General features: G+C 38.3%; 2 protein-coding genes and 2 non-coding genes across 6 annotated transcripts in view; 3 read left to right on the top strand and 1 right to left on the bottom strand.

The window, feature by feature from the left end:
* Window positions 1-2,532, bottom strand: part of LOC121941909 (E3 ubiquitin-protein ligase DTX4-like) — a 41,224-nt gene extending 38,692 nt beyond the window's left edge. The window contains exons 1-2 of one of the 2 annotated variants that reach the window (XM_042484889.2): window positions 2,201-2,532; window positions 868-1,094 (exon numbers count right to left, since the gene is read on the bottom strand). In XM_042484889.2, coding sequence (XP_042340823.1) covers window positions 868-1,078 — 211 coding nt within the window. In that variant the 5' untranslated portion in view covers window positions 1,079-1,094; window positions 2,201-2,532. Of the gene's footprint in view, window positions 1-867; window positions 1,095-1,377; window positions 1,874-2,200 lie in introns of those variants that run through there. The other variant, XM_042484888.2, reaches the window with a different exon arrangement.
* Window positions 2,533-3,299: 767 nt separating this feature from the next.
* On the top strand, window positions 3,300-3,372 carry trnat-ugu (transfer RNA threonine (anticodon UGU)). The gene has a single exon. It is a non-coding gene; the product is annotated as a tRNA-Thr (tRNA).
* A 2,139-nt stretch (window positions 3,373-5,511) lies between these two features.
* On the top strand, window positions 5,512-5,584 carry trnak-uuu (transfer RNA lysine (anticodon UUU)). Its single transcript has one exon. It is a non-coding gene; the product is annotated as a tRNA-Lys (tRNA).
* Window positions 5,585-9,995: 4,411 nt separating this feature from the next.
* On the top strand, window positions 9,996-25,727 carry LOC121941910 (ribosomal protein S6 kinase beta-2-like). Of its 2 annotated transcripts, none has more exons than XM_042484890.2 (16): window positions 9,996-10,251; window positions 11,725-11,779; window positions 12,970-13,007; window positions 13,128-13,242; window positions 13,752-13,820; window positions 14,020-14,167; window positions 15,098-15,155; window positions 15,967-16,067; window positions 16,775-16,865; window positions 17,157-17,247; window positions 18,067-18,174; window positions 18,770-18,832; window positions 19,185-19,262; window positions 19,505-19,612; window positions 20,976-21,088; window positions 21,395-25,727. In XM_042484890.2, exons 2-16 carry the CDS (start codon window positions 11,726-11,728, stop codon window positions 21,570-21,572), a joined length of 1,413 nt encoding a protein of 470 aa, XP_042340824.1. In that variant the 5' UTR covers window positions 9,996-10,251; window position 11,725; the 3' UTR covers window positions 21,573-25,727. The 2 variants fall into 2 exon arrangements, with proteins under 2 accessions (XP_042340824.1, XP_042340825.1); XM_042484891.2 differs by lacking the exon at window positions 9,996-10,251 and adding an exon at window positions 10,286-10,491.
* Window positions 25,728-25,792: the final 65 nt, after the last annotated feature.

The raw sequence follows: 25,792 nt of genomic DNA, 5'->3' as shown, positions 1-25,792 counted from the left end.
AGAGTAAGATCATTTAATTTATCCAGAAAAAGCCCCAAAATTGCCTTCGCCAAGCAGACTCCACATAAATAAACATACATTTTTATTGTGTACAGAGCCAGCATATTTTCACATCCAACAGGGTGAATCAAGGGTTTAGTTTAACCAAACCAGAGCTGGTGAGTGTTGGAAAAGTGGAATGATGAACTAAGAAGGCTTTGGTGAGTTTTATTTTGTTTTTGTCACATTTAAATGAAGTGTGTTTAGTGTGTTGAAGATAAAGTTACTGTTTATTTAAATAGAGTCTGGTGTATTTGGCAATAGCTACTGCAGGGCTGTTTCTGGTAAAACAAAAAGGTTTTTATTTTAATCTTTAACAAAGGGGTCTGTTTCTGTAGGGTTCTTTCATGGTGTTGTCAGACACTCAGAGTAACATCTAAGCCTGCCAGTGGCCCTTTTAGTAGACAGAAATAGACAGTGCACAAATGCCCCAACATGATACCATGCAACCTATTTAGCTGCTACCGGCCGCAGCGCTGTCATTTAATACTGGACCAATTCCAAAAACTGTTGTTCCCATTAGTTACTTGTATACAAAAGCATGGGAAAACAGGGTCCAGGTGGACAAATACCAGAGTTACCCTTTAAGCTATAAAGGAAAGCCATGATCATGAACTAGCAAACATATAAATGCCAAAGAAGCAGACTTGCAGTAATGCATGACACCCCAAGGTGCCATAGTAGCATTTTAAATCAGTTATAGCACTCTCCTATACTGCAATGTTAGTTTTATGGCCATAGACCTTAAAAAAAAAAAAAGCCTAAACGTGACAGTCTCGCACAGTGCATCCTCTCCCTCTATGGTCCCCAGCCCATTCCCTGTCTTACCTGTGTCCTGTCTGAACTGGTGCATGGACTGGAGATCTATGATGTAGGGCGAGAGCCGGCTGTCCACCTGGCCAAGGACCACGCTCCCTCCGCGGGGGTCGCTGCTCCGGATGGCCGCCTCTATTTGGTGGGAGACGGCGGGGCTGTAGGGCCGCCACCGGCCGTGTTCGTTGAGCCATTCCCACACCACCACGGCAGAGGCCAGGAGCATGTTGTTACTGTTGGCCCTAGAGAGGATATTCACGATGAAAAACAAGCAAAACACTTACTTGTGAGCTAGAAGTATCGCCATCCCCTCGGAGATGAGTGAGGGATTTGCCAAAATAAAGCTCGTCTGCTCGGAGCAGCGGCTAACAACACAGCAAACCAGGTGGCATATGCACACAGCTGTCTCTTTATATCATTTTTAATCTGTCCCTGTCTGTTTATGTGAGTGTCCTTCTCCCTCGTGATAGATTAATATAGGCCGACTACCCCCAAAGCTAAAACAAAGCCAGGTTTTTCTCTTACATGGAGCCGCGGCAGAGCTAACGCCGGGGGAAGGCGAAACATTCTGCTGTGAAGATCCGAGCTCCTCGCATGGCCAAGCGGAGAAGAAAATCACGGTCCTCGCTCGACAGTCTCCGTAATAACACCGTAACGCAATGCTATACCGGCCGCGGAGGAAACCGACAGAAAAGCGGCCTAAAAGTGCCGTTTGTTTTTTTTTTTGCTAGTCCTTGCTCCAGACACACCGATAGCTTCTCCGACGAGTCGTTGGTTTCCAGCGACGGCCTTTTGTATGATTGTTGCCTCGGTGGAAGAAATCTCCTCGGTGAGGGGAAAATATGTTAAAAAAAAATAAATATCGTTATTTATTGTAGCGCGTGAGCTATATCTACAGGTAAATCCCGACAGCACCGGCCTCGGCAGGGTGTAGACAGCAACAGCTAGTGTGTGTTTTTCTCCTGTAGTTTGAGGCGTAGCATAACGTTACCGAAATGTTGAGAAAGTAGTGGCTTCCAACAGCGCAACCTCAGTAGTAACCACCCTGCAACCCGGGTCATATCAGAACAGGTTCAACTGGTCTGCATCCCGGTAACACTGAAAACACATTCTTTAATACCGATTTAACTATGCAACTGTGCATTTGGTGCCAACGCGGTGTTTTATGTGATATCATTATGAATTTGCATCGCGTGAACTTATTTGGCGTTTTTCGTGTTTCAAGTTTTTCCTACAGCCCGGTGGTGCGGGCGCTGGATTCGAACCTTTGTCCGTCTGCATCAGTCTATTTATGCAATTGTGTTTCCATCACTGCACAGAAAGGACAGGAGCGGAATCAAATATTCACCTGTTGATCTTAACTTTTGGCTCCACTCTCCTCGTCCAGGACACTTTGGAATCAAATCCAGGAGCGTCACAGACCTTTAGATGAGTTACTCTTTCGTCCTCTCTGCTCCACCATGGCTCCTTTCTCTCTCCCTCTAACCCAGGTGGTCGCACAAATCAAAATCCCCTTTATTTCTCTTTAGAATAAAATGTCCAAACAGAGGAACTGGATCCCCTCTAGAGGGTTAAGGGGTGGAAAATGGCGTGTCCATTATTCACTGAAATAAGCTCCTCCATGTTTATCGTGATGCTATCCTTTCGCGTCCATCTTTGCATTTGGGAAAACTTGGTTTGAGGAGAGTGGGGGGACAGCAGCCGGTTCCTGACCCCTCACCACGCCCTGTAACCCCCTATGGTGATGAGGGGGCCGGCAGCAAATAGACAGTCCCAGACTATTGGCTGTTCATTCAAGCACCGTGCAACACCATCGACATCCATCAAATATGTCATGATGTGACCCTCTTGACAGTTTTGTTTTACTTTTTATCCATTTTTTTCTCTCATTATTATACCCTAGAGAATATGATTTAAGTCATGCTGTAATCATGGTATTTATGTTGCAACATGATTTTGTTTCATTTTTTATTTGCTGACTTAGAAATACTTAGTTATAGTTTCTTTTGCTGACAGTAACGTCAACGCTGAAGGCATTTTTTGAAGGTAGTCACATGCTGCCACCTGGTGGATAAATGGGATAGCTCACATTGTTTTTTTAAGCAGGTTTCAGCCGACATCCTGACAGTTGTATGCAGCGCAAGCAGAGGGCGCGTTATCAGTGTTAATTCGTCAATTAATGCTTTAAAAACCCAAACCAAAACATGACGTAATTTTGCTTATAGTCAAACTTTCCTGCCACACGCATTTTTCACGTCACCTGATCACTCTTTTTTTAAGATAACGTTAACCCGCTGTAGCTGGAGCATATCCCAGCGTGAATTACGTACCTGAGCCACGTCTTTTTTTCAAACCGGAAGAATATTGAAACAACGCGAAATATTAAACGAATATTCCACGCGACAACAACTACTTATATGAATATGACGTCATGTGCCAACATCACAGGCTCCATAGCTCAGGGGTTAGAGCACTGGTCTTGTAAACCAGGGGTCGCGAGTTCAAATCTCGCTGGGGCCTGATGAGCACTTTTTTTTCCTCACTATGTTACTGCGCAAGGTCTACATGCATTATGGTAAACTGCAGCTGGTTTCTGTTTTTATACAATCGCTAAAATCTGTAAAGAATAAGCTACAGAGCAATGACAGAGTACATACAAGAGAATAATACAACATTAATATAACTGGCTTCATCACAATGACAGTCACGTCTTCACAAATACCCAAATAGTACTTTTAGATCATATGTGTCACTTCTTCTACATAAGTGAAATATTCAAGTCTAGTTCAAGTTTGCTATCATCATTATCAAATGTATGGTTTCATTATAAAAAACTTCATTTCAAACTACTTAGATTTTAGGACATAGAAGAGAAAATGAAATACTTATTACAGTTTCCTTCTTTGTAGCAGAAATTTTAGTATTTTTGCTGCATCATTTCGCTATTGAGATTCCTCTGTCTTCTGTGAGATCATCCACATGTCCTTTCAATGTTTATTTCTGTAAGCAGAAAAATCCTGCTGGGATTTTTTTAGGCCAACACAGAGTAAATTGGGGTTAATGTTAGTCACGTTTCAAAGCTGCATTGTTTATATCCATCCTACCAAATGATTTTAGCATTTTCCCACTGGCAAGGGCTCATTTCTGCTAAATGTTAGATTTGGACCAGGACAGAGCTCTATGTCCATGCCCTGCTTATTTCGTCTGTGTTTGTTTTCAAAAAGTTTACATAGAGACGAAAAGGTCCACTTGGACTAAACAATGAAATGATTCGATTTTGGTGGTCATAAGTCAAGGTCACTATAACCTCGCATCCATCTTATTCTCATGAACGCAATATCTCAAGAACTTCTTGAGGGAAGTTCTTCCAATTTTGCATAAACGTTTGCTTAGAGATTAATCAATGAACTGATTAGATTTTGGTGGCCAAAGGTCAAGGTCACTGTGACCTTGGATCCATCTCATTTTCTTGAATGCAATATCTCAAGAACACCTTGAGGGAATTTCTTCAAATTTGGCTCAAACGTTCACTTGGACTCAGGGATGAATTAATAAGATTTTGATGGCCAAAGGTCAAATGTCTCTGTGACCTTATGAAACATGTTTTTAACAATAACTCAAGAATTCATGTGCAAATCATGACAAATTTTCACATGAAAGCCTGACAGGATAAAATTATGAAGTGATGACATAGTATATCCAAAAGGTCAAAGGTCAACCTTACTGTGACATCCTTATCTGCAAAAAAATAAAAATAAAAAAATAAAACTATTTTTCTTTAATTTAACTGGACAATAGGAAAGTATTGGAGACATTTGGTCAGGTACTGAATTACTGACATTAATCATGGGTGCACACCATATAACTATAATGCTGTATAGATCTTCGGTGCTGCCGGGGGGAGTTGTGTGTGAAGTACCAATGTTTTCACAGACATGGATGTAAACTGTAGGTGCAACTTGAGTGACTCCGTCAAGTTATTTGTTAATTCTTGTTTTTTTAATGACACAATTTCAACACTTTTATCTTTTATGTTGGTTTATTGACTTACATAACCTTCTAACCTAGGTTATACACATTTTAGGGATATGAAGCATTGTAAGATACTTCAAGAAATTACATCACAATAAGCAAAAATACCGATGTAGGCATTGGCGGACCATTTCTATTGCAGAGTTCAAAAGGATTATGGCCTCACAGACCACCGCTGTATATAACGCTGCCTTCGTTAAAAGGTAGATTACTATGACCTGCTCCGCTGTCGCCTTCTTTGTTGTTGTCAGAAACTTTTGACTCTGCCCTCTAGTGCCATCAGGTGGATGTATTTATGCCAACACAAAGGACGCATGGAAGTCTGTGAGCAGTGACATTTACAATGTTTGAAATGAATATATCTATTTTCGTACATAAAAAAATAGAAATGAGCCTGACAACATTTTAAAAGAACAAATCTATTTTTGTACATAAAAAGGAGTATAAATGAGCCTTTCTGAAGTAACCTAAATGTAAATGCTACAGCTCTATTAGCCTACATTAGCCTCCTCAGTTTTTTCTTTCAGTTCAGACCTGTTTGTATGTTTAAATAGGTACATTAATTGAACAAAGGTGAAGCAGATCTTGGAGCATTCGTATAGCATGGCTGGAACACACTGTGACAGAGCCCGGATAGCTCAGTCGGTAGAGCATCAGACTTTTAATCTGAGGGTCCAGGGTTCAAGTCCCTGTTCGGGCGATAGCTTTTTTTGCACCAACTGACTTTTTCACTGTTTCCTTCGGATCATTCAGTCATGTATTTTAAAGACGTTTTTGTTGTGCCTGTTTTTTTAGTTCTATTCTATTCTTATTTAAGTATCTGAGTACCTGTTCATACACTGTCTGTGTGTGAAGCATGGAGTAGGTTATATCTACGTCATTGTGCAATACTGTGTTGTATGGAGGACAAAAATGAATTAAGCACAAATACAAAAATAAATAAACCTAAAACTGTATACAGAAATACAGAAATAATACACACAAAACTATACATAAATAAAATGTTTCAACATTATTTTACATTTTTATTTCTGTATTTATTTACATGTTCTTGAATTCATTTATTCATTGATGCTTAAGTCATTTTCCTGTCCTTCATAGTATTGTACAATGACAATAAAAGCTTGAACCTTAGTCTTGGTAGACAGAGTAGCACCACCTGATGAATTGAGGGGTCATGTCTTGGTAATTTGTTATTTTTATTGGTTTTGTTACTGTTCACTTATTTTTTAAGGAACATAATCAATAGTCGCTAAAAATGCAGTTCAAGAGAGACATTCCCCAATCACTTGAATCAGATCATTTTTGAACACTAGATTTGCTGTTATAAAGTTACCACAATGCAAAATATAGTCTTACCGTGAAAAATAGTTCCTGTCCCATCTGTTAAAGATGTGTTCACAGTGGCAATACAGCAGTACAGTCCCAGATCTCTCTCCTCAGCATTAGTGGTCCTTGGCATCAGAGATCAGTTCAGTGACAGCACTGAAACAGAAACAGAACATAGGTTGAGCTGAAATGGTGAGAAAATGTTGTAGTCAGTTACAGGCATATCAAATAATAATAACTCACTGTGCTGTAACTGGAACTTGTGAAGTTGTCCCTCCCCCCAAGTTAAACAAGGCAGGGGCACAACATGCATGTGTGTCCCCTGAGGACAGCAGCGGGTATACTCAAACTGAACCTCTGCATTTCAAGAGGAGTCCACTGATATGCTGCTATGTATCCAACACTTGAATCAAATACTAGCTGGTCTGCATTCCCAGTTTTAGTTCCCCCTACTTTCTTAACATCATCGCCACTAAAAAACATTTGTAATGTGCACATTACTTATGAGTTTTGTGTTCTCTACAGCCTCAGTGCAGTTGGGTTTAAAACTCAGTTTTTCATGTTTCCATATTTGCTCAAACCAGCATTTAAGATCAGGTATTACTTTGTACTGGTTGTCCCTGAGGCTGGTGCAGACAGCCACAGTGGGGATGGGATCTGTGTTTGGTACTAAGCCATGTTGTGCCATAAAAGTAGAATATGTTACAGCCAAGAGTGACTGTTCAACCATACAGGACATGTTGGACTTCAGCAGCGGCAATAAGTTGCAGACAGACCAGAGGTGGAAAACAAATAGATGAAATAAAAATTTAAAAGCAATATTACACAACAAAAGTCAAAACAGTAAAAGCACATAAAAAGCATAACAAAAGTTAGTAAGAAATAACATCATAATATGTGTTAAAAATAAAGATAAGGTGGGATTAATCAAAAGCCAAAAAGTGTGCTGAAAATTAATAAAATAAAATGAAAAGTTAAGAATTAAAAAGAGTAAATCACCTTGAAAAAGGTGCTAAAAAAGTAATAATTGTGCCGTAGCGTATTAATTTTAAATTTATAAAAATGATAGTTATAGATTTCATTTGCTGCATTTTTAACTAGCTTTTTTTAAAAAAAGAAAAAAAAAAAAGATTTTCTAAATGAACTTATTGATTCTCATTCCTTTTTCTCGTGTTATAAAAAGAAATACAACCAAATTTGTTCAAGGTTCAAATGTCTTGGTAAATGTTTAAAGAATTAGTGAAATACATCTGAACGCAGCACAAGTAAAGTGATGTCAATCCAGGTTTCACAGGGTTAAATAACATTGTTAATTGACATGACACCTATTGTTTTTCAAAGTCTACAATTTGTGACAACGTTGCAAAGTACGACTGATGCTAAGATTATCGTTCATGTTTCCTCCTGAGTCTACAGCCATGCCAACAAATTTTGACAGACGTCTGTAAGAGTTTTACTTTAGCAAGTAGTGGAGCTTCCATCTCCATGGTGTCCCTCTGGCCTAAATACTAATTCCCCTTCTTCACTCAGTCTATTTCCTTCCTCTGGGTCACTTGAATAACATAATTCAACTGTCTCCACCATACATCCACTGTCTCCACTGCTGTAATGAGTCGGCTAATGGTGCCATATTCTGGAATAACTGACAGGAGTTACAGAAATTATTACACACATTAGCTATCCTAAATTGTAGTATCAGACTGTATTGGAGCCCACAACCCCGCGTAATTGCATTCATAAATGTAAACAGAGGTATTTTCTTTACTTACCTGCTGATGTTTAGCAAAATGCAAAAACGGCGGATTCCTCGTCGTGGGAAGTGATGCACTTTCTGAGACAGACTAGCTTAACGTTACTTTAGAAGCCCCATGCACAACAACCGCTGAAAGAAGTGGGATTCTAGACCCTTTAGCGCTGTAAATAAAATCCCCCTGACAGAGGAAAACATATCTTAGCTAACGAAACAACTAACCGCATTCGGAAGTTGACGTTGTGGTTCCTCCGCTGGATAGATGCTAGTCGTTGTTGTCCAACACCGTTATGAATTTTTCCGCGGACGGTGAAGGCCTGGCCCGCGTTACTCTGCCCCTGATTGGCTTACCGTGACATTATCACCAGGGCAACGAATACTAGCCAATCAGAGGAAGAATAGGGCGGGTCATTTGAAAAAAATGCAGTAAAAAGTTAGGAAACTCTGCTTGTACGGGACTGATGATAAGGAACTAATAACGTAAGAAAAAATCAAAGCCGTATCCACGGATTAACACTGAGGGGTGACCCCCCCCAAATAAATGAGCTGCTAATATGCTATAATGCAATACAACTGCTTCTGTCTACAAACTACTCTGTAATGAATCGGGCTAATAATCGTTATAGAAGGCTACTTGGGAATTTTTTTGGAGTATCTGTGGGCCAACTTTACTTGCACTTTCGATAAAATTTCGCTTTTACTCTGCTATATTTCCCAACCAAAATGTATTATTTTACTCCAATACATTTCCTCTACGATTTTTAGTTACTACAAAATAGGGAAGTACTTTCAATACTTAATTACATTTGATTTCATGAAAAATAAAAATATACTTCAGTAAATATCAGATACTTTAAGACTTTTACTCAAGTATTGTTCTAATAGGTGACTTTAACTTTTACTGAAGTCATTTTCTGGTAAGATATCCATACTTTTACTCAAGTATGGCTTTATGGCTTTCTGGTATTTCATCTACCACTGATTACACATGCAGCACAACATATGACTGCAAGTATGTGGCTATATAACATAAAGCTGTGTCTATATAGCATATTGAAGACGTTAACGTTACTTGCATACATCTGTGAGCACAGCTGATGGTTGCTGAGTTAAGGTGTTGTTAATTAACTGCAGGTATCTTCACTATGGTAACTAACAACTAAGTCAGGCATGTTAAGATTCCAGCCCGGGGGTCTGTTGTGGCCCTCAAACCAATTTTAATTGGCCCTCGACTGACTTTTAAAGTTTACTACATATACTACAGTATACTACATATCAATGCATTGTTGGTAAAAGAAATGCTTTTAGTGAGGAAGTTTTATTCTTTGTTTTCCCCCAATATATATAATATTATTACAGCCTTGAGATAAGTCCCCAACATAAAATATTGCGCTGCAATACCACAAAAGACAGTGTGATAGCACAAGCCTAATGTTATTAGATATATGCCTGTGCCTCATAAATCCAGTTTGCGTTTCTTTTATAATATGGTCGAAAATAGCCTTTATTATTTTTGCCAAAATCTGAGGTGGGATTTTGTCACCATGCAAACTGGCTATCAGTTGTTGATGCAAAGCGAAAATTTCCTACCCAGCTAGCAGGGAACGTTCTTGCAACATTTGCTATCATTATCTACAAGTTGTAATCATGTTTTAAAGAAAACATTTTAATCATGTTCAAAGAACCTTTTAAGGATGTTTATCATATCAAATCATGTCCTTGTAAGGTTAAATGCTAAATTTGACGTGATGTGCAACATTCTGAGGATGTTTTGGCAATGTTGAAAGGTGACAGATCACATGATGTTCTTCTATAAAACATTACCACAATATTACATGCGAACAAAGGAGGAATATTTTTAAAGCAATATTCAGAAAAATGTTTTTAGGATGTTACTGAGCCTGAGATTACACTTGCCTTTTAAGATAGCTGAGTAGGCTTTGGAATTTGGCTTAAGAGTCTTTGAGATAAATTGAGGGTGGAGTCTGAGCCATATGAACTCAACTATACATCTCTCCTTGGCTTCACGTTTTCCTGCGCGGTCTAGGAAAAGTGGATAGGGAATGGTTTTTTACTATTCGAACGCAGCCAGCATCTCGGCGCTTTGATGCAGGGGAATGAGGGAACCATACACAGCTGTGTTTGTTGTTGCTAGTCAGTTGACTAAAAGTGAAACAAGAGCAATGGCGGCGGCAACCACAGCTATTTCTGTATAGAAACCTCTTCGGTTTGAAACTGTCGGACTGCAGACTGAGATAAGGAACCAGCGCATGAGGGAGCGTTCACAGGTGAAGCCAGTTGTGCTGAGTAAAACGCTAGCTAGCAGTAGCATTTTTGTTAGCGCGCTAACGTTACCTGTCAAACAAGCTGTCAGCGTCATGTTAGCTCACATTTACTGTCGTCAGCCTTTTTTGTCAATTGGGTATTTTGCAGGAAAACAAAGAAACTTCACGCATTAAACGTGAAGTCCAATTGTGGGTGTAATATTAAAACAGTCCTATTAACGGGAGTGAAACATTTTCTGTCACGTAAGTTTCTCTCACGTGTTGTTTTGGTTGCCATCTGATTAGCTAGCATGCTAAGAAGTTAAGCTAGGTAGCTATTTTAAAGCATTTAATTTAGAGACGTCTGCGACTCATGTAGACTGAGATAAATAACATTCCTCACTCAAAGATACACCTTCTCGGACACAGAGACAGGGCTGTCAAAGTCTGCTTTGAAGGGTGTTTCTGTGTCGTGTTTTGACCACTGCTACTGTGTGCTATGCTAACGTCCTGTTAAGTGTGGGCCAGATACACTGAATTCAGACTAACCTACTCGTTTACGTTACTGAGCACTGCGGGTTTCAACAGACAGCTACAGTAGGTTGATTTGGTGTGTTGTGTGTGTTTCAGCATGTCGTGGATCACTGGATAAGTTGTTAGCAAGCTGTAGTCAGACAACTTCAGTAGATGTTTGGGATAAAACGCCCCAGAAGGTAACATAGGAAACACCACATTGTGCTTGATCAGCAGAATAATATGAACCTGATTAAGCAGGACTCAAAGGTCTCTCAGTCACAGCTATACTATTGAATTCTACATGTACGTTATGTGCGTTTAGAAATCAGTATCATAACAAAAATGTGGCTGTGTGGAATGAATATTGGTATTTCTGAGTCACTAAATATTGCCTATTCAGATAATAGACTGACTTATATGTTGTGACATAGAATGTAAATCAAAGTGCTTCATTGCATCGGTGTGAAAATCTTCTCAAACTCTTGTCTATATAAAGTAATCACTGTCACGAATTTGCAGCTTTGCCGCTGCAGTGGTTTACAATCCATCCAAAGATATTATTTCCATGTACAAAAGATATGATGGTATGCAAATTTCTATCATGGCATTGTACACATGGTCATATCACTCAGCCTAGAGACTGTGACCTATCTGTGTAAAATGAGCCACAGGCCTATTTGTTGCCTATTACCCAGCAGACATGCATGTTACATGTTCTGCAGAAATGCTATGTTTGTCCCTGATAGTGAAGTGATAATAAGCCTCTGGGTCAAAGTCAAAGTCAAAAGAAATTTATTTTTTCCATTAGGAACGTCATGTGTGATTAAAAGCATCAGTAAGCACACAAACACAATGTAACATGACAATACCAACACATAGGATAGTATACAGGATAGGACAGAACAGCACAGCATAGACAGCTGGTTGAAGAAAATACTGTTTGATACTGTTTATACAGTTTGACTATAATTTCTGTTTCAGGATGGCAGGAGTGTTCGACATAGATTTGGAGACTGAGGACATCAGTGATACAGAGGTCTGTATCCCCCACTCCATATAAGATGACTCAGAAATACAGTGATTTTGCCTAATCACAGGTTGTGTCTGTTTTAGAGACATTTTGATCGCATAATGTATAATACTAGCTTGGATACATTGGCACAAACACTGTAATTCTAAAATGTGGAATACATTTCTTTGTGTTTTGAAAGGGTTAAAAAATAAATTCTTTTCTCTTGCCCATAGTGGTATTTATCAGTCTAGATAGTTTTGGTGTGAGTTATTGTTGGAGATATTTGCTGTAGAAATGTTCACATTCTCTCCAGTGTAATGTAACTAGATGGCAATTGGTTTGTCGTTCTCGACAGCAATAACTTTCAGAAATCTTGTTCTGGTCACTCAAGAATATCTGCAGACCTTGTTGTGAGCAGTTTCATGTAGGAACTATTTTCTCTCCACCGAACTACACCTGCTGAAGGAAGTGTGCATCTACTCATGGAGGACAGGCGCATGATCGTGACAGTGCAACATGTAACATTTATGGAATCCTCACATGCTGAGCTGTTTCGTCAGCTAGCTCAGTGGTGCTAGGTGAGCTTGCAGTAGATGCATGTTTTCTTCTGCACGTTGATTTGGTCGGCGGTTGTAGTTAGGGAGAGAGAAAATCGTTCGCACATGAAAGTGCTCCTAATAAAGTCTGATGGTCATCTCCAACACTTAGCAACTCACACCAAAACAATCTAGCAGCACTACAGGTAAGAAGAAAAATATGCATTTTTGATTTTGGGGTGAACAGTCCCTTAAGGGATATTTGGCTAAGGTGTAGAACAATAAAGACAGGGAAATGAAAAAATAACTGGGCTTTTTCTGTGAGTATCCTCATTAGTTTTATGGCTGCACAATTTGAAGAAAATATGTGATATGTGATAACTTTGTTTAATGTTGCTTAATTTAAAAAAAAATGAAAGGAAATTATTTCTTACATTATTTTATTGGACAAATTGAAAAATGAACTGAACATAAAAGGAACCAATGCAAAAAAAGTGCTAGTTACATTTTAAAGGGCTTTTTACTGATATTCTTGTTCAACTAAGTTAAAAAGTCTGAAGTGCAATATTGCAGTCTTCTGTTTATCACACAAGTTGACATTGCGATGATGATTGAATTGAAAAAAGAAAAAAGGATATATTGTGTAGTCCTAATTGTCTTGCTGTTCCCTATTTTCAGGATGAGGTCTGTGACTTCACTGTGCCAGAACCAGAGAAGTAAGTGGAAATGACCATTTCATTAAAAAAATAAAATAAAGAGACAAGAATGGATGCTTATGTAGTACCTAAATATATTTACACCAGTACTGTTACTCTCCTGTGTCGTGTTCATCCCAGTGTTCAGACAGAGGAGGTGGAGTTGACCAGTGAAAGTGTCAACAGAGACAGTGAGAGAGTTGGACCTGACTGCTTTGAGCTTCTAACTGTGCTCGGAAAAGGAGCTTATGGCAAGGTAAGTGTGTGTGTGTGTGTGTGTGTGTGTGTGTGTGTGTGTGTGTGTGAGAGAGAGAGAGAGAGAGAGAGAGAGAGAGAGAGAGAGAGAGAGAGTTGTCATGGAAGGGTTGAGACTATGATGGGCAAAACAAAAACACGAATGGCCCTGTGTAGAGCCAGTGTTTGGTTTGTCCACTCTAGGCTACTGTACGTGGCGGTGCAGCATGGTCATCTCCATAGACGTTTACACACTACCTATGTAGATATAAATGGCTCATTCTAAGTTAATGAAAACACAGCGATTCTTATTTTCAGATGACACTAAATAAAACATACTTACTATATCATATTACATATATGCCAGTATGTCCCCCTAAATCTTACAGACTGGACCTTTTAGTTCGGTTCTAATCTTAAAAGGCAACTTTGCTGATTTTTGACCAGGTCTGTGCCACCACAGTGTATGCGCAGATATATGGTGTTTTGCTGTTTGTGTATTTTATATTTAAATAAAATGCCTATTTTCAGGTTTTCCAAGTGAGGAAGGTTCAAGGAGCTCAGACGGGGCACATATTTGCAATGAAGGTCCTGAAAAAGGTACTCTGTCTCAGCCCACAGCTCCCTCCGCAGACACAAAATATAGAAAAAGCAGCACATGAAGTTGTTCATCTCTTTCTGTGTTCTTCACGCTTTTCTCTCCACAGCATGCTTTAGCTGCCTGTCATTTCTGCCTCACATATTTCATTTGCTCTTTTAACACTGTGCGGTGCTCACAGTCATGTTCATTTGTCTTCAGGCGAAGATCGTGTGTAATGCTAAAGACACGGCGCATACACGAGCAGAGCGGGAGATCTTGGAGACGGTGAGACATCCGTTCATCGTGGATCTGCTCTACGCCTTCCAGACCGGGGGAAAACTCTACCTCATACTGGAGTGTCTGAGTGGTAAGATAGAGGCACAGAGGGTGAACAGATGGGTGTAGAGGGTAAAAACATAGGAGAGACAGATGCCAGGGAAAAACATTAGTGCATATCCTACACATTACGAGATCACTTCAATTCTAGCATTCATGGTAATGCGGTTAACACAGAGATACTGTGGGACCTGTTGTACAAGAATACTGTGGAGCTTGCTCATAACAATTTAATTTGATTTTTATTTTTAGCAGATTTCTTAAATCTGCCTCCGATGAAATAAATGGGATATTGTTATGATGTCAGCATGTAATTATTAAAAATGCTATAGTGATAAAACAAGGAATGTAATGACAAATGTATGCCCTTTCAACAAAGAACAAAAAGAAAAATAGAAACGTTTTTAACAAACTTTGACGCCATTCGAGTACAGATTATTCAGTTTACACTTAAATGCAACATGAAGTCCATGTTGGCGCCCTCACACTTTGTTGTACAAAGCAATGTAGATTTAAAAGTGTCTGTGTGAATGCCAAACTCTGACGCAGACAGACAGCAGAGGACAGAGGCAGCCTGACTGGAAATGAAACCAAAATGCAGCTGAGACTTTAAGCATAAAAACATGACCATTTCAGTACCAACTGTAACCTGGCTGCGTGGCAGATAGCCCTCAGAGATTTAATCAAAAGGCTACTTGCCAAATAAAAATCTGCTACATTTGGGGCTCGGTGGGCATTTAGTCCTCACCCTGACTGGGGTGTAAATTAAGCTGCTTTTCTCATTTATAGCATTCCAGGCAGTCTTTTGCAATATGCTGATCGCATATGCCTCACGCAATGATGATGGAAATATGTATTATAATTTATAATATATTGTTCAGCACTAATGAATGGAGAGATAAAGGAATGAATGGGATGCCACTAACCCTGTCAATCCATCTGTGTTGTTGTTTCTCACCAGGAGGGGAGCTGTTCATGCAGCTAGAGAAAGAAGGCATCTTCATGGAGGACACTGCTGTGTAAGGACCAGAGATGCATTCTGAGCAGTGATGTAGTGAAGACTGCATGGGGGATAAACCCGTTTATAGTACACAGTGTACGCACCAATCAGCCAAAAAGCTTTTGGAATATACAGGAGAGTACACCTACTTCTTTCATAGCAACCTACACATATGTCTAGTAGTACACCCACCTTATCAGCTACCACGACACCACTGAAATTAGAGCTATTTACAGATATGAAAATAAATAATAATAATAATAATAATAATAATAATAATAATAATATATATATATATATATATATATATAAATATCTTGATGTGTAAAAAAAAAAAAGCAGCCTCGTCTTTATGTCATTTTTTGTTTCCCCCTTCATTTATGTACATTGATACAGTATTACAACCTAGCAGCATCCTCACTCCCAAGACATTGCATAACACAACAAAGCGCTATGCTCATGTACAGAGGTGACATCATACAGGGAAAAAAAGGGGCTTTGGACAAGTTTAATAAACATTAAACACCCACGGCTTAAACATTTACAATAAAAACAGCAATAATTGACTGTGTTCTCACTGGAAGAGTGCTGTCAACAGTTTTACAGACCCTGTTTTACAACAGCGGTCTATGGTAAAGTTTTCTAATACATCCATGGTGAAGACTACATAGGTTAATGTTTGCATGTAGTCTGGTAAACTAGCAATGGCTGCAATTTTTAAAATTGACTAAACACAATATTGATACATTGTCTAATTCCTAGTTATACCCATGTTTTCAGTTTAAGTCTGCCTGTCTTTACGCACTCAAATCATCTCTGTCTGTGTGTAGTTTCTACCTAGGAGAGATCACATTGGCTCTGGGTCACCTCCACTCTAACGGGATTATTTACCGAGACCTCAAACCTGAAAACATCATGCTTAATCACCAAGGTAACACACTACATGCAAATCAGAGGATTTTGTTAGTGTTACAGGAAGATAACATGTTTTTTTTTATTGATCACTACAGCAATATTGTTTTAGTAAACAAAGGGAGGGTGGGCACATGTTTGTGTGCATGACACAAAATAAAGAATCAGTATTTCAAAAAATCAATGTAATCAATAGGAGAATGATCATAACTGCATCTGAGTAGGTCGGGGGGTGCTGACGTTTTTGGCTGTCAGATTTTATTGTAAAACATCCAATAAATAAAATGTGATCTTGTAGCTGAATGAAGCTCTGAATGACAATAGATTTAAGCTTGTGTATTAAAAAAAAGAAGAAACGCCATCCTAAGCTTTTGCAAATGAGAAAATATCTAGATTTATTGAAATTAAATATAACTCTGAGTCATTAGCTCTGCAACTTTTTATGTTGAGTTTTTTCCAAGATTGTTTGTAACATTTCAGAAGTGCTAAATTGAAATTTGATCTGATCTCCCTCAAAATATACAAGATCAAAATACTTCAGTTTGACCAAAAATTGACCTGTTTGAGCCCAGTCTGGTTTGTTTGTGTTTTTTGCTGTCCTCTCTTTGTGTGACTGTTAAAACATGATTCTGTGATGGTGTAATTTCCTCTTATTTCTAATATAAATGTAGCCTCAGATATTAATCATGAATAGTTTAACTTCATTATGTGTTTCTCTTCTTGAAGGACACATTAAGCTGACAGACTTTGGCCTCTGTAAGGAGTCCATTCATGATGGAACGGTCACTCACACCTTCTGTGGCACCATAGAGTACATGTGGGTAACACTGCACTCCGTCTCATAAACACACATGTACAGTTCACACACACACACACACACACACACACACACACACACACACACTCTTACGCAGTTGATTTGTAACCCCTTTGTGTCCACATGTAAAACTGGATGCTGTTATTTTCTCTTTTGTCAGCAGTATCCCTCATGTTATGGTAAACAAGAGATTGTAACATCATTCACAAACTCTGTCATGTCACATGTTTTTTTTTTTATGACCCTAATCATTTCCTGTGTGTCTCCTCTGTGTGTGTCTGTCTCTCTTAGGGCTCCAGAGATCCTGACCAGGTCGGGTCACAACAGAGCGGTAGACTGGTGGAGCCTCGGGGCCCTGATGTACGACATGATGACAGGATCAGTAAGTTAGAACTGTGGTTAGTAGTAACAGTAATTAATTATGAGGAATCTGTGATGGGGAATCACGATGGGCTGTAATTCAGGCTGGGTGATATGTAAAAAAAAATCAAATATTACTATATTATTGACCAATACCTCTATATTAATATTGTAGAGTTTGCTATTTGTGCTTACACAAAATATTCACAGAATGAGATTTTTGATAAATAATCAAAAGTTGACTATTAACTGACTGTTTTGCTTGTTTGTCACCTGTGTTTCACAGGGAACACTCACAATACCACTGCAAGTGCAACTAAAGCCCTGCGAGCAAAAAAACATTAAGAATAGATAACCACTGTAATATGCACAAAGGATGTAGCTGCAGATGACGAAAATAAACAGTCAACAGGAAACAGTTCATTCAGACATCAAAGCAACAAACACTAAAGGATGTAGAGACAATGCCAAAGAGGTGACAGAGAGAGAATAAATAGAGAGAGAAAATAAAAAAACACATAAGGTAACAGCTTGAACGCTGGCAATTTTTTCTCAGTGCATCACAGTGCTATTCAGTTGTCAAGGTGCATATACATCGGTGTGTGCACTTTGCAGCTGTGTTGTCTTGGAAAATAAAAGTATTGGGATTTGGTATTGGCAGATAATGGATATAAAATGATTCAGATGGTGATTGGGGGGTAAAAACACTAATGCTGATGCTAGTGATTCTTCTTATTGCTGCTTTTATTTATATTCCTATTTCTATTTATTATTACAGCTAAATGGAAATGGTCATTTTGATCTCTTTTAGTAACGTCTGACTCCTGTGATTTTCCACCAGCCTCCATTCACAGCTGAAAACAGGAAGAAGACCATTGATAAGATCTTGAAGTGTAAACTCAATCTGCCCCCGTACCTTACCATCGATGCCAGGGACCTCATCAAGAAGGTCTGTGAAAAACACACACAAAAAAACGCAGACACACATGATGTCCAAATGTAGGTCATTTTAGGTCGTTTTTTTCCTCTCTTGTTTCAATTCTTTCGGTAGAATCTGTGGCGTTAATGCCAAATGCTGTCTATTTCAGCGTGCATTCTTTGCTTTAGCATGTTTTTCTGTCTCAGGTGTTCAAGTTCAGCAATTATGTATTTCTTTAATTTAACATATTTATTATTATTTTTATTCTTTTTGTTGTTCCTTTTTTTATCATAAATGTCTCCAACCATATTTTGTTAAATATTGGATTTATTAACATAACAATAAAAGCCATTGTCTATGAATTAAAATCAGTTTGAGGTTACAGACAGATACTTTGATTATAGTACAACCACTGGAGACAAATTAATTCATAGCAGTTTTAGTTTAGTTATTTTCTTGGTATGATTGCTCATTAGAAACAGTGGGAAAACAGATTTGTTCTGTAAATTAAAAAAAAAAAAAACTTATTACAAATTACAAATGTATTATTTCAAAACACACTATACTATACTGTGCACTTTCACGCAGTCATTATGCTTCATAGTGACATGTCTTTTTTTTCCAGCTATTGAAGAAGAATCCAGCCCAACGACTCGGCTCCAGTAAAGCTGACTGTGCTGATATCCAGGTAGCTTTTTCACTCTCATTCATTCTCCACTGTAGATGGATTTGCATTCGCACATATCACATTCACACATTCGCACACACTGATATACCGGTGGCTGAGGCTACAGTTCAAGGGGCCACCTGCTACTCACTTTAAGCATTCACAAACATTTCTCACTCACTATTTGCCCGACAAAATCTTTTGATGAGTAAACGACCCGCTTTTCCTCCACCACCATCTGCCACATTAGCTTTAACTGGATGTGTTCAAATGTAACATCGAACCTAAGATATATTGAAGATGAGGTGATTCAAAACCCAGGCCCATGAGGCCCATAGTGATTTTATAAATGAGTCCTTTTGTTCCTCTGCAGAAACATCCGTTCTTCAAACATATCAACTGGACGGACCTGCTGAACAAGAAAGTGGAGCCGCCATACAAGCCACAACTGGTAGGTCGTCAGTTGTCATTTTGTGCCCATGATGTTATCAAATGGTTTTTTAAGTCAGTCTTGTGCTTTTCATTCTGCGCTTTTTGACGAAATTTAGCAAACTCAGCTCTTATTTTTTAATCACTTACCACTTGCTATAAATATATTTAAAGTAAATGCTTTACACGCCTTTGTTTCCACACACACCTTAATGAATCTCATCTTTTGGGTGTTTACCTCTGTTTTCCCATGTGTCTCTGTAGCATTCAGATGAAGATGTGAGCCAGTTTGACACCAGATTCACCAGACAGACGCCAGTGGACAGTCCAGACGATACCACACTCAGCCACAGTGCGGAGCTTGCCTTTGCTGTGAGATTCTCTTTATTTTTGTTTTTTACATTTACGCACGAGAAACCAGTCTGGCTTCTCGTGCGTAAATGGAGAACAAATAGTGAAAGGCAATTTTTATGGAGATGAAGGAATTCTTAAAAAGGTATAATAATAATACGTTCACAGAGCTTTTAAAAAGGTAAAAAAATGTGCAGGTTGTGCAACAAATTGGTAACCATTTGTGCTTTGAGCAACAGCAGTGTGGTAAAGTGAATACAATAGAAGGAGGGAGGAGGAGTGCAACATCTAGTGGCTAATGTTATCAATAACACCTTTAACTGATAATAATTAGTATAATAATATCTACTTAGAGGGATACTGAAACTTGGACCAAAATTTTATCAAATGATAATACAAAGCAGTGCTGATTAAGCATTAATCAAGATTATGACACTGCACTGCCCATTTCTCACCTAAAACCTTTTCAGAAACATATTTTAATGCCCCGTCTGCTTCCTGCACAGTGAAAACGGAAATAAGTCAGAAAAATTTAGAAGCTGTGATTAAATATGAACCAAGATTCTGTTATAGATTCTATAGTGCACATGCGCCAACATGAATGCAGCTTGTTGCAGTCGCTCCTGCTCATTTTCTTTCTTTTTCGTACTCTTAGCTATTTTACCTGAGAGTACTTGCTCTATTTTTTAACTAGTAACTTAATAAGCTGTGCCCTCTCTAAACATGCTATTGGAGAGAGTTCTGGTTTGTTTTTTCATCGTGGAATGACTACTTCTTACCACAATTTCCCACTGGGGATTTATAAAGTATTTCTGATTCTTATACTACATTTCATATTTCTCACCTTTAACATTTTCAGAAATGTTTTTAGCCCATCCTTCAACTGAAATTCGACATTGCGTGTTACAAGCCAGCCAGCATTGTCTCAATGGACAATGTCACATTACGTCATCCACCAGCAGGAGCATTTATTATATTGGTCTGGTGCAGCGCAGTGCATTCTGGTAGTTGTAGGTTTTCTACCTTTTCAACAAAGCCAATGCCACAGTCCTTTTATTCATTTTCACCAGTCATGTAGATCCAATTTCAAAAGTATTTGCGTCTTTCTTCTGCATAGATGGCCCAGTTTTATGTGAGGACCTTCTTTATATCACCGAAATACTTCTTAAAGGGAGGTTTGGGCACTCATGACACAGGGGGGGCGGCCAAACACTGCGATAACACAGAGCTGGTTGAGGATCAGCAGAGTTCCACTTTAAAAGGGCCGCAGTCCTCTCTTTTAATATGGTATTAATAAAAAAAACATATTTTAATGAGGAAGCTGGTAATGTGATAATATGGTTTCCATCTGTGATTGACTGAAAGATTGATCTCTTTCAATCAGGGTTTTACCTACGTGGCTCCATCAGTCCTAGAGAGTCTAAAAGAAGGTTTCTCATTTGAACCCCGTACACGGCCTGTACGCCGACACAACAGCAGCCCACGCACACCCATCAGGTAAACACCTTAAATATTTTTTTATTTTTTTATTTTACAGTTATACATTTCCATTCTTTACATTACATACCAGGGCTAATTGTTTACTATAACTGTATTTGCATTGTATATTTCATATTTTTATATACTTGTGCAGGTTCCTTTTTCTACTTGCTATAATACTCCATGCTGGCATCAGAGCGACTGTAACGAACCACAATATCCCCCCGGGGATCAATTACGTATTTTTTTATTCTAATTCTTTTCTTAACTTTTCAGTCATCTTATATTTCTCATAACTACCATCTTTTTCTTTGTTTCTTTCAGTCCTCTGAAATTCTCCCCAGCTGGACCTTTCAAGTCCAGTATGGACGGAGAGCCGGACCTTTTCTCTCCCATTTCCCCACCAGCAGCTCCGGTATCTGTACCTCTAGAAAACGGAACTGCCAGTCAGCCGATCAGGACGCCTGCCAGGAACAAGAAGCAGAAGGGTCATCGGAGATGAGGAGGGAGTCTACACAGAGCCCGGACAGGCTGCAAGTACTTGGTCAGATTAACATTTTTCGTAGTATATAGTAAGTGTTGAGGCACAGTTTTTTTTTTGTTTTTTTTTTTGCTGGTATCATGCTTTCTTGAAGTGGTGTAACTTAGAAGTCCCTGAAAAGTAGACAGTTCTCCATTTGTGCTTCTTTTCTCTAACATTCGTCTTTGAAAACAAATCCAGTAGTATCAGGGCTTAATGTTCAGGACTTCCTCTCAGTTATATATCTACAGGCACATTACGACACCAATTCACTGGATCAGCATGGGGTTTTCATGCTTTTACTCTCATTTTGTCTCAGATGGTCACTTAAAGCTTTAATTTACAGCTTCCATATGTCTACACTTAGAGTTCACACTATTGCACTGATATGGGAAACAATGACTTTATGTATATATTTTATACAAAAAGCACTGGAAAAAAGGGCAAAAGAACCAATGATTCTTCTCCCAACTTCCCTAAATCTATCGAGGATTCAAAGTCCGGTAGATGATGAACTGATTAGTGACAGTGTTTCGTTTTTTGTATGCACATGCAAGTACAATCACAGAAAAGGGACGCTGTGATATAAAGTTTTTTTGGGGTTTAATTAGTTCAGTTTGTGCAAAGAAGTCGGCTATCATTAGAGAAGTGATGAAGAATCACGATGAATGTCTGATTCTTCTCCATCAGCTGTGAAACCGACCTTCAGCCGTCAAGTTAGTCTGCACAAGCTTAAGTAGTAACATTTGTTTATGTGTTGGGGTGGGACAATATCATATAAAAATCAACTAAATGAAATGCTACGTCGCACATGGAAGATAATGTTTTCACAAATGTCAAACTTGATCTTTGGTGAACATTTCTTTGTGAAACTATGGTGACATTCATCAGTGTTTTTCATTTCTCTGAGCTTTCTTAACAGAGAATCTTCATGACTACTGCCAAAGCTTTTCACACAACCTATCCTCATATTGTACAAACGGACCAATCGCGATATAATAGAGTGCATTTAACAAGAAGGATATGCCACATTTATTGATTTGGATTGATAAGGACGTTGTAATCTATTTCATCAGTTCATCAGAAAAGCTTCTGTATATTAATCGAAACATCACCATGTGTTCACATAAATGTATACCTCCGTAGAATTAGTAAGATGTACAGTCAAAGCAGACTGTTTGAAGCTGTTTTCTCTGGAAAGAAATCATAATGTTGTATAAAAAGTATTTTTGGGTTACTAAACAAACCTATTTTTACACATGAAATCTAGGTCAAATAGAATTTGAAGAAAAAATATAGAGAAAATCCTAGATATTTCCAAGTGTTTGTCATTTCCTGACATACCTGTAAGGGGTGATGATGTCACTGCTTAGTCAAACACTAACTCAGCACTTGGATCACAGAAAGGTTACGGGGTTTATTTGATGCCAAAATTCTTTCTTTTTTTCTTAAAGGACTCATAGATTGAGGTAAATTGAACCAAATTCTGACCAGTGTTTTTATGTCTTGTTACAGTGCAATAAAAAAAAAAGCAGTTAAGCATGCACGAGTCTTAAACACAGGCACGGAATTATCTTGAGCAGGGATTTTAAGTAATAATATTACAAATTATTTTAGCTTAACAAAATATATTATTGGTTATAAAGGGGAACAATAGCCATTTTTAGGGGTCCAAGCAGTGTCACTCAGTGCTCGAGCTCCTATGTTTTTGTTCTCCTTCTTCTTGCTTTCTTACTTTCTCATTGTTTTCCACTAATACCCCTATGCCAACACAGTACAAGTCGCAAAAAGAGAAAGTTCTTGTGATTTAACAGAAGAAGAAGTTAACATTTGCTTTATTTGTTGGCTAAATAATCCACTTGCTTCAATGCTGCCTATCTATCATGGACTTTACTGGAGAATAAAGAATATATTAGGCCCTCACGGCTTTAAAATGAATTTTCATAGAGGCCAAACAATGGAGTTATACCATCACGTGATGCCCTGCAGCCCAAAATCTTTTCACATCGACTCAAATGGCAAAAGAGACATCTGTTACACAGTGGATACATTTTGTTGCGCGTCACAACCACCGCAAAAGTGACTTCAGGATTGAATTTGTTTGGTCCGATAACATTTGGAAAGTCTAGATGAGTTGCATGATGGAATCATTTATTCCTTATCAAAGCTGATGGAGCACTGAAGTGGAAAAAGCTGACTCAGCTGGTAGAAGTCTGGTGAGCCTGCTCTGAGAGATCATGATGCGCAAGCAGTGCAGATCATCTGGGAAATTTTATACACAACAGTTGAACCATTTTGGCTTAGTGCACCACTGAACAACTCTCATAGGAATGAACAGGCACCGTCGCTGGATCCAGGTATCTTTATACATCCATGATTTTACCAGCTGTAAACTATTATTTGCATTAAGTAGAGACCTAAAACGTTCAGTAAGGCATAATAAAAAAAAGAATATTATGAATACTTGCAGGCAAAATATGTATCAGAACCATGAAATTGTAATATAATCCAATAACTATAGGCTGCATAAGCAGCTTGGCTCCAGGGACTGCAAGGTCGGTCTGTTACTTTGTTCAAGGCTGAAATATTTTAACAACGCTTGGCTGGATTAACATGAAATGTAATGAATGTACAGATGTTCATGGGACCCAGAGTATGAACCCTAATGATTTTCGTATTCATCCGCCTTCTCCTAAAGTGCCAAAAGCAGGTCAGAGTTTTTCTCTAACTATTAAAATAACCCAACATGTACTCAGTGGATTGTCACAAAATTTCATACAGACATTCATAGTTTAGGGTGAGTCCTTCTGATTTGGTTATTCCCTGACTTTTCCTCTTGTGCCACCACAAGATTCGGTACACGGATTCAGGTTACCCTCAGGATTACATGCTTTGGCAATCTGATTTCTCACGAACCACCATCATCAGGTCAGAATGTCGTCACTGTGAGCATGTTAGCATGCTGACATTAGCATTTAGCTCAGATTACTGCTGTGCTGAAGTTCAGCCTCACTTAGCTGCTGGCAAGGCTGTAGATTCTCGTCTTGTTAACTCACATCAGTATTAACTGACTTTCTGCTCATTCTGACCAAAAATGGCAATAAATAAAACAGACTTTAGAAGGACATTGTAAGATTAAAAACAGCTGGAATAAAAAAAAAAAAAAAAAAAAAAAAAACCAGCAAAAAAACTATGAAATAACATTTCATAATAATGAATTAAGGATTTAGAATTTATTAAGTGAGTCTATAGTGCCCCTAAAGTCCAGAAAGGTGATTTTTTATTTTATTTTTTTATTTTTTTGTGTGTGTGAGAACAAGTAATTACTTCATTATCCTGTGAGCACATAAATTAATTCATATGTCTTCAGATGCACACAGGAAGGGAACATATGGAGTCCCCAAAGTCCCATATAACATGATCATTTTTTATTGTTAGCACATCTTGTGCCCACTCACAAACACACACACACACACACACACACGCACAAATACAAAGTTATATGGTATTTTTTGCTGTATTTATTCATATCATAATTTCTTAAGATATTATTAATGTGTTTAATATTGAATGTATTGGGTGTCCACAAAATCAAGCTGCCTTTTATTCTTTAAAAACAAAAACAAATTCATCCCCCCCCCCTCTCCATTGACTCTGGGTACAGTGTGAACAGTGCATGTTTGATGCTGAGTTGTGAACACTATGTGTCACCACTGTGTGAGTTATTCTCAAGAAATGGAAGAAAAAAGTAGGAAAAAACTCTTCATAATGCAGTTTGTTTCTGTAATGACATTGTAACTGCTTATACATTATATGTAATGCAGGATAAAAGGATACAGGGCTTTTTTTGGTCTCAACTCAAAGTTGCTTCACTTTCATCATGAAATTCGCAGTTGGACAGCTGGAGCAGCTGTTAAATTGTGTTCAGTTTTGTGTAGTTATTAACATAATTAAGAATAATTATAGAGTGATATACAGAGCTGTGAAAAGGATTCTACCCTCCAGAGTTAATGAAATTTGTAAAAGTTTATTTTTGTGATGTTTTCTGTTTTTTTTTCTTTCTTTTATTTTTTTGGTCATGTTTTCCTTCTGAGAACTGATGAATGTGTTAAGAATAAAGAACCATTAATTGCTGAATTGTTGCATAGATAATTTTATTGATGCAGGTTTTGGGCTCACTGATGGATGGATGAATATTTAAG

The sequence above is a fragment of the Plectropomus leopardus genome, chromosome 3, assembly GCF_026936395.1.
Source record: "Plectropomus leopardus strain MGB_pleo_1.0 chromosome 3, ASM2693639v1, whole genome shotgun sequence".
In the NCBI taxonomy this organism is placed as follows: Eukaryota; Metazoa; Chordata; class Actinopteri; order Perciformes; family Serranidae; genus Plectropomus; species Plectropomus leopardus.
The sequence above is the reverse complement of the archived record's forward strand: the minus strand, read 5'-3'. Positions and strand labels throughout refer to the sequence as shown.

Excerpts from the sequence above, each read along its gene's own strand:
- LOC121941910 (XM_042484890.2), top strand. The coding sequence starts at position 11,726 with ATGGCAGGAGTGTTCGACATAGATTTGGAGACTGAGGACATCAGTGAT. Across the intron at positions 13,243-13,751 it reads GAAAAGGAGCTTATGGCAAG|GTTTTCCAAGTGAGGAAGGT; the intron begins GTAAGTGTGTGT and ends GCCTATTTTCAG. Across the intron at positions 21,089-21,394 it reads AGCCCACGCACACCCATCAG|TCCTCTGAAATTCTCCCCAG; the intron begins GTAAACACCTTA and ends TGTTTCTTTCAG.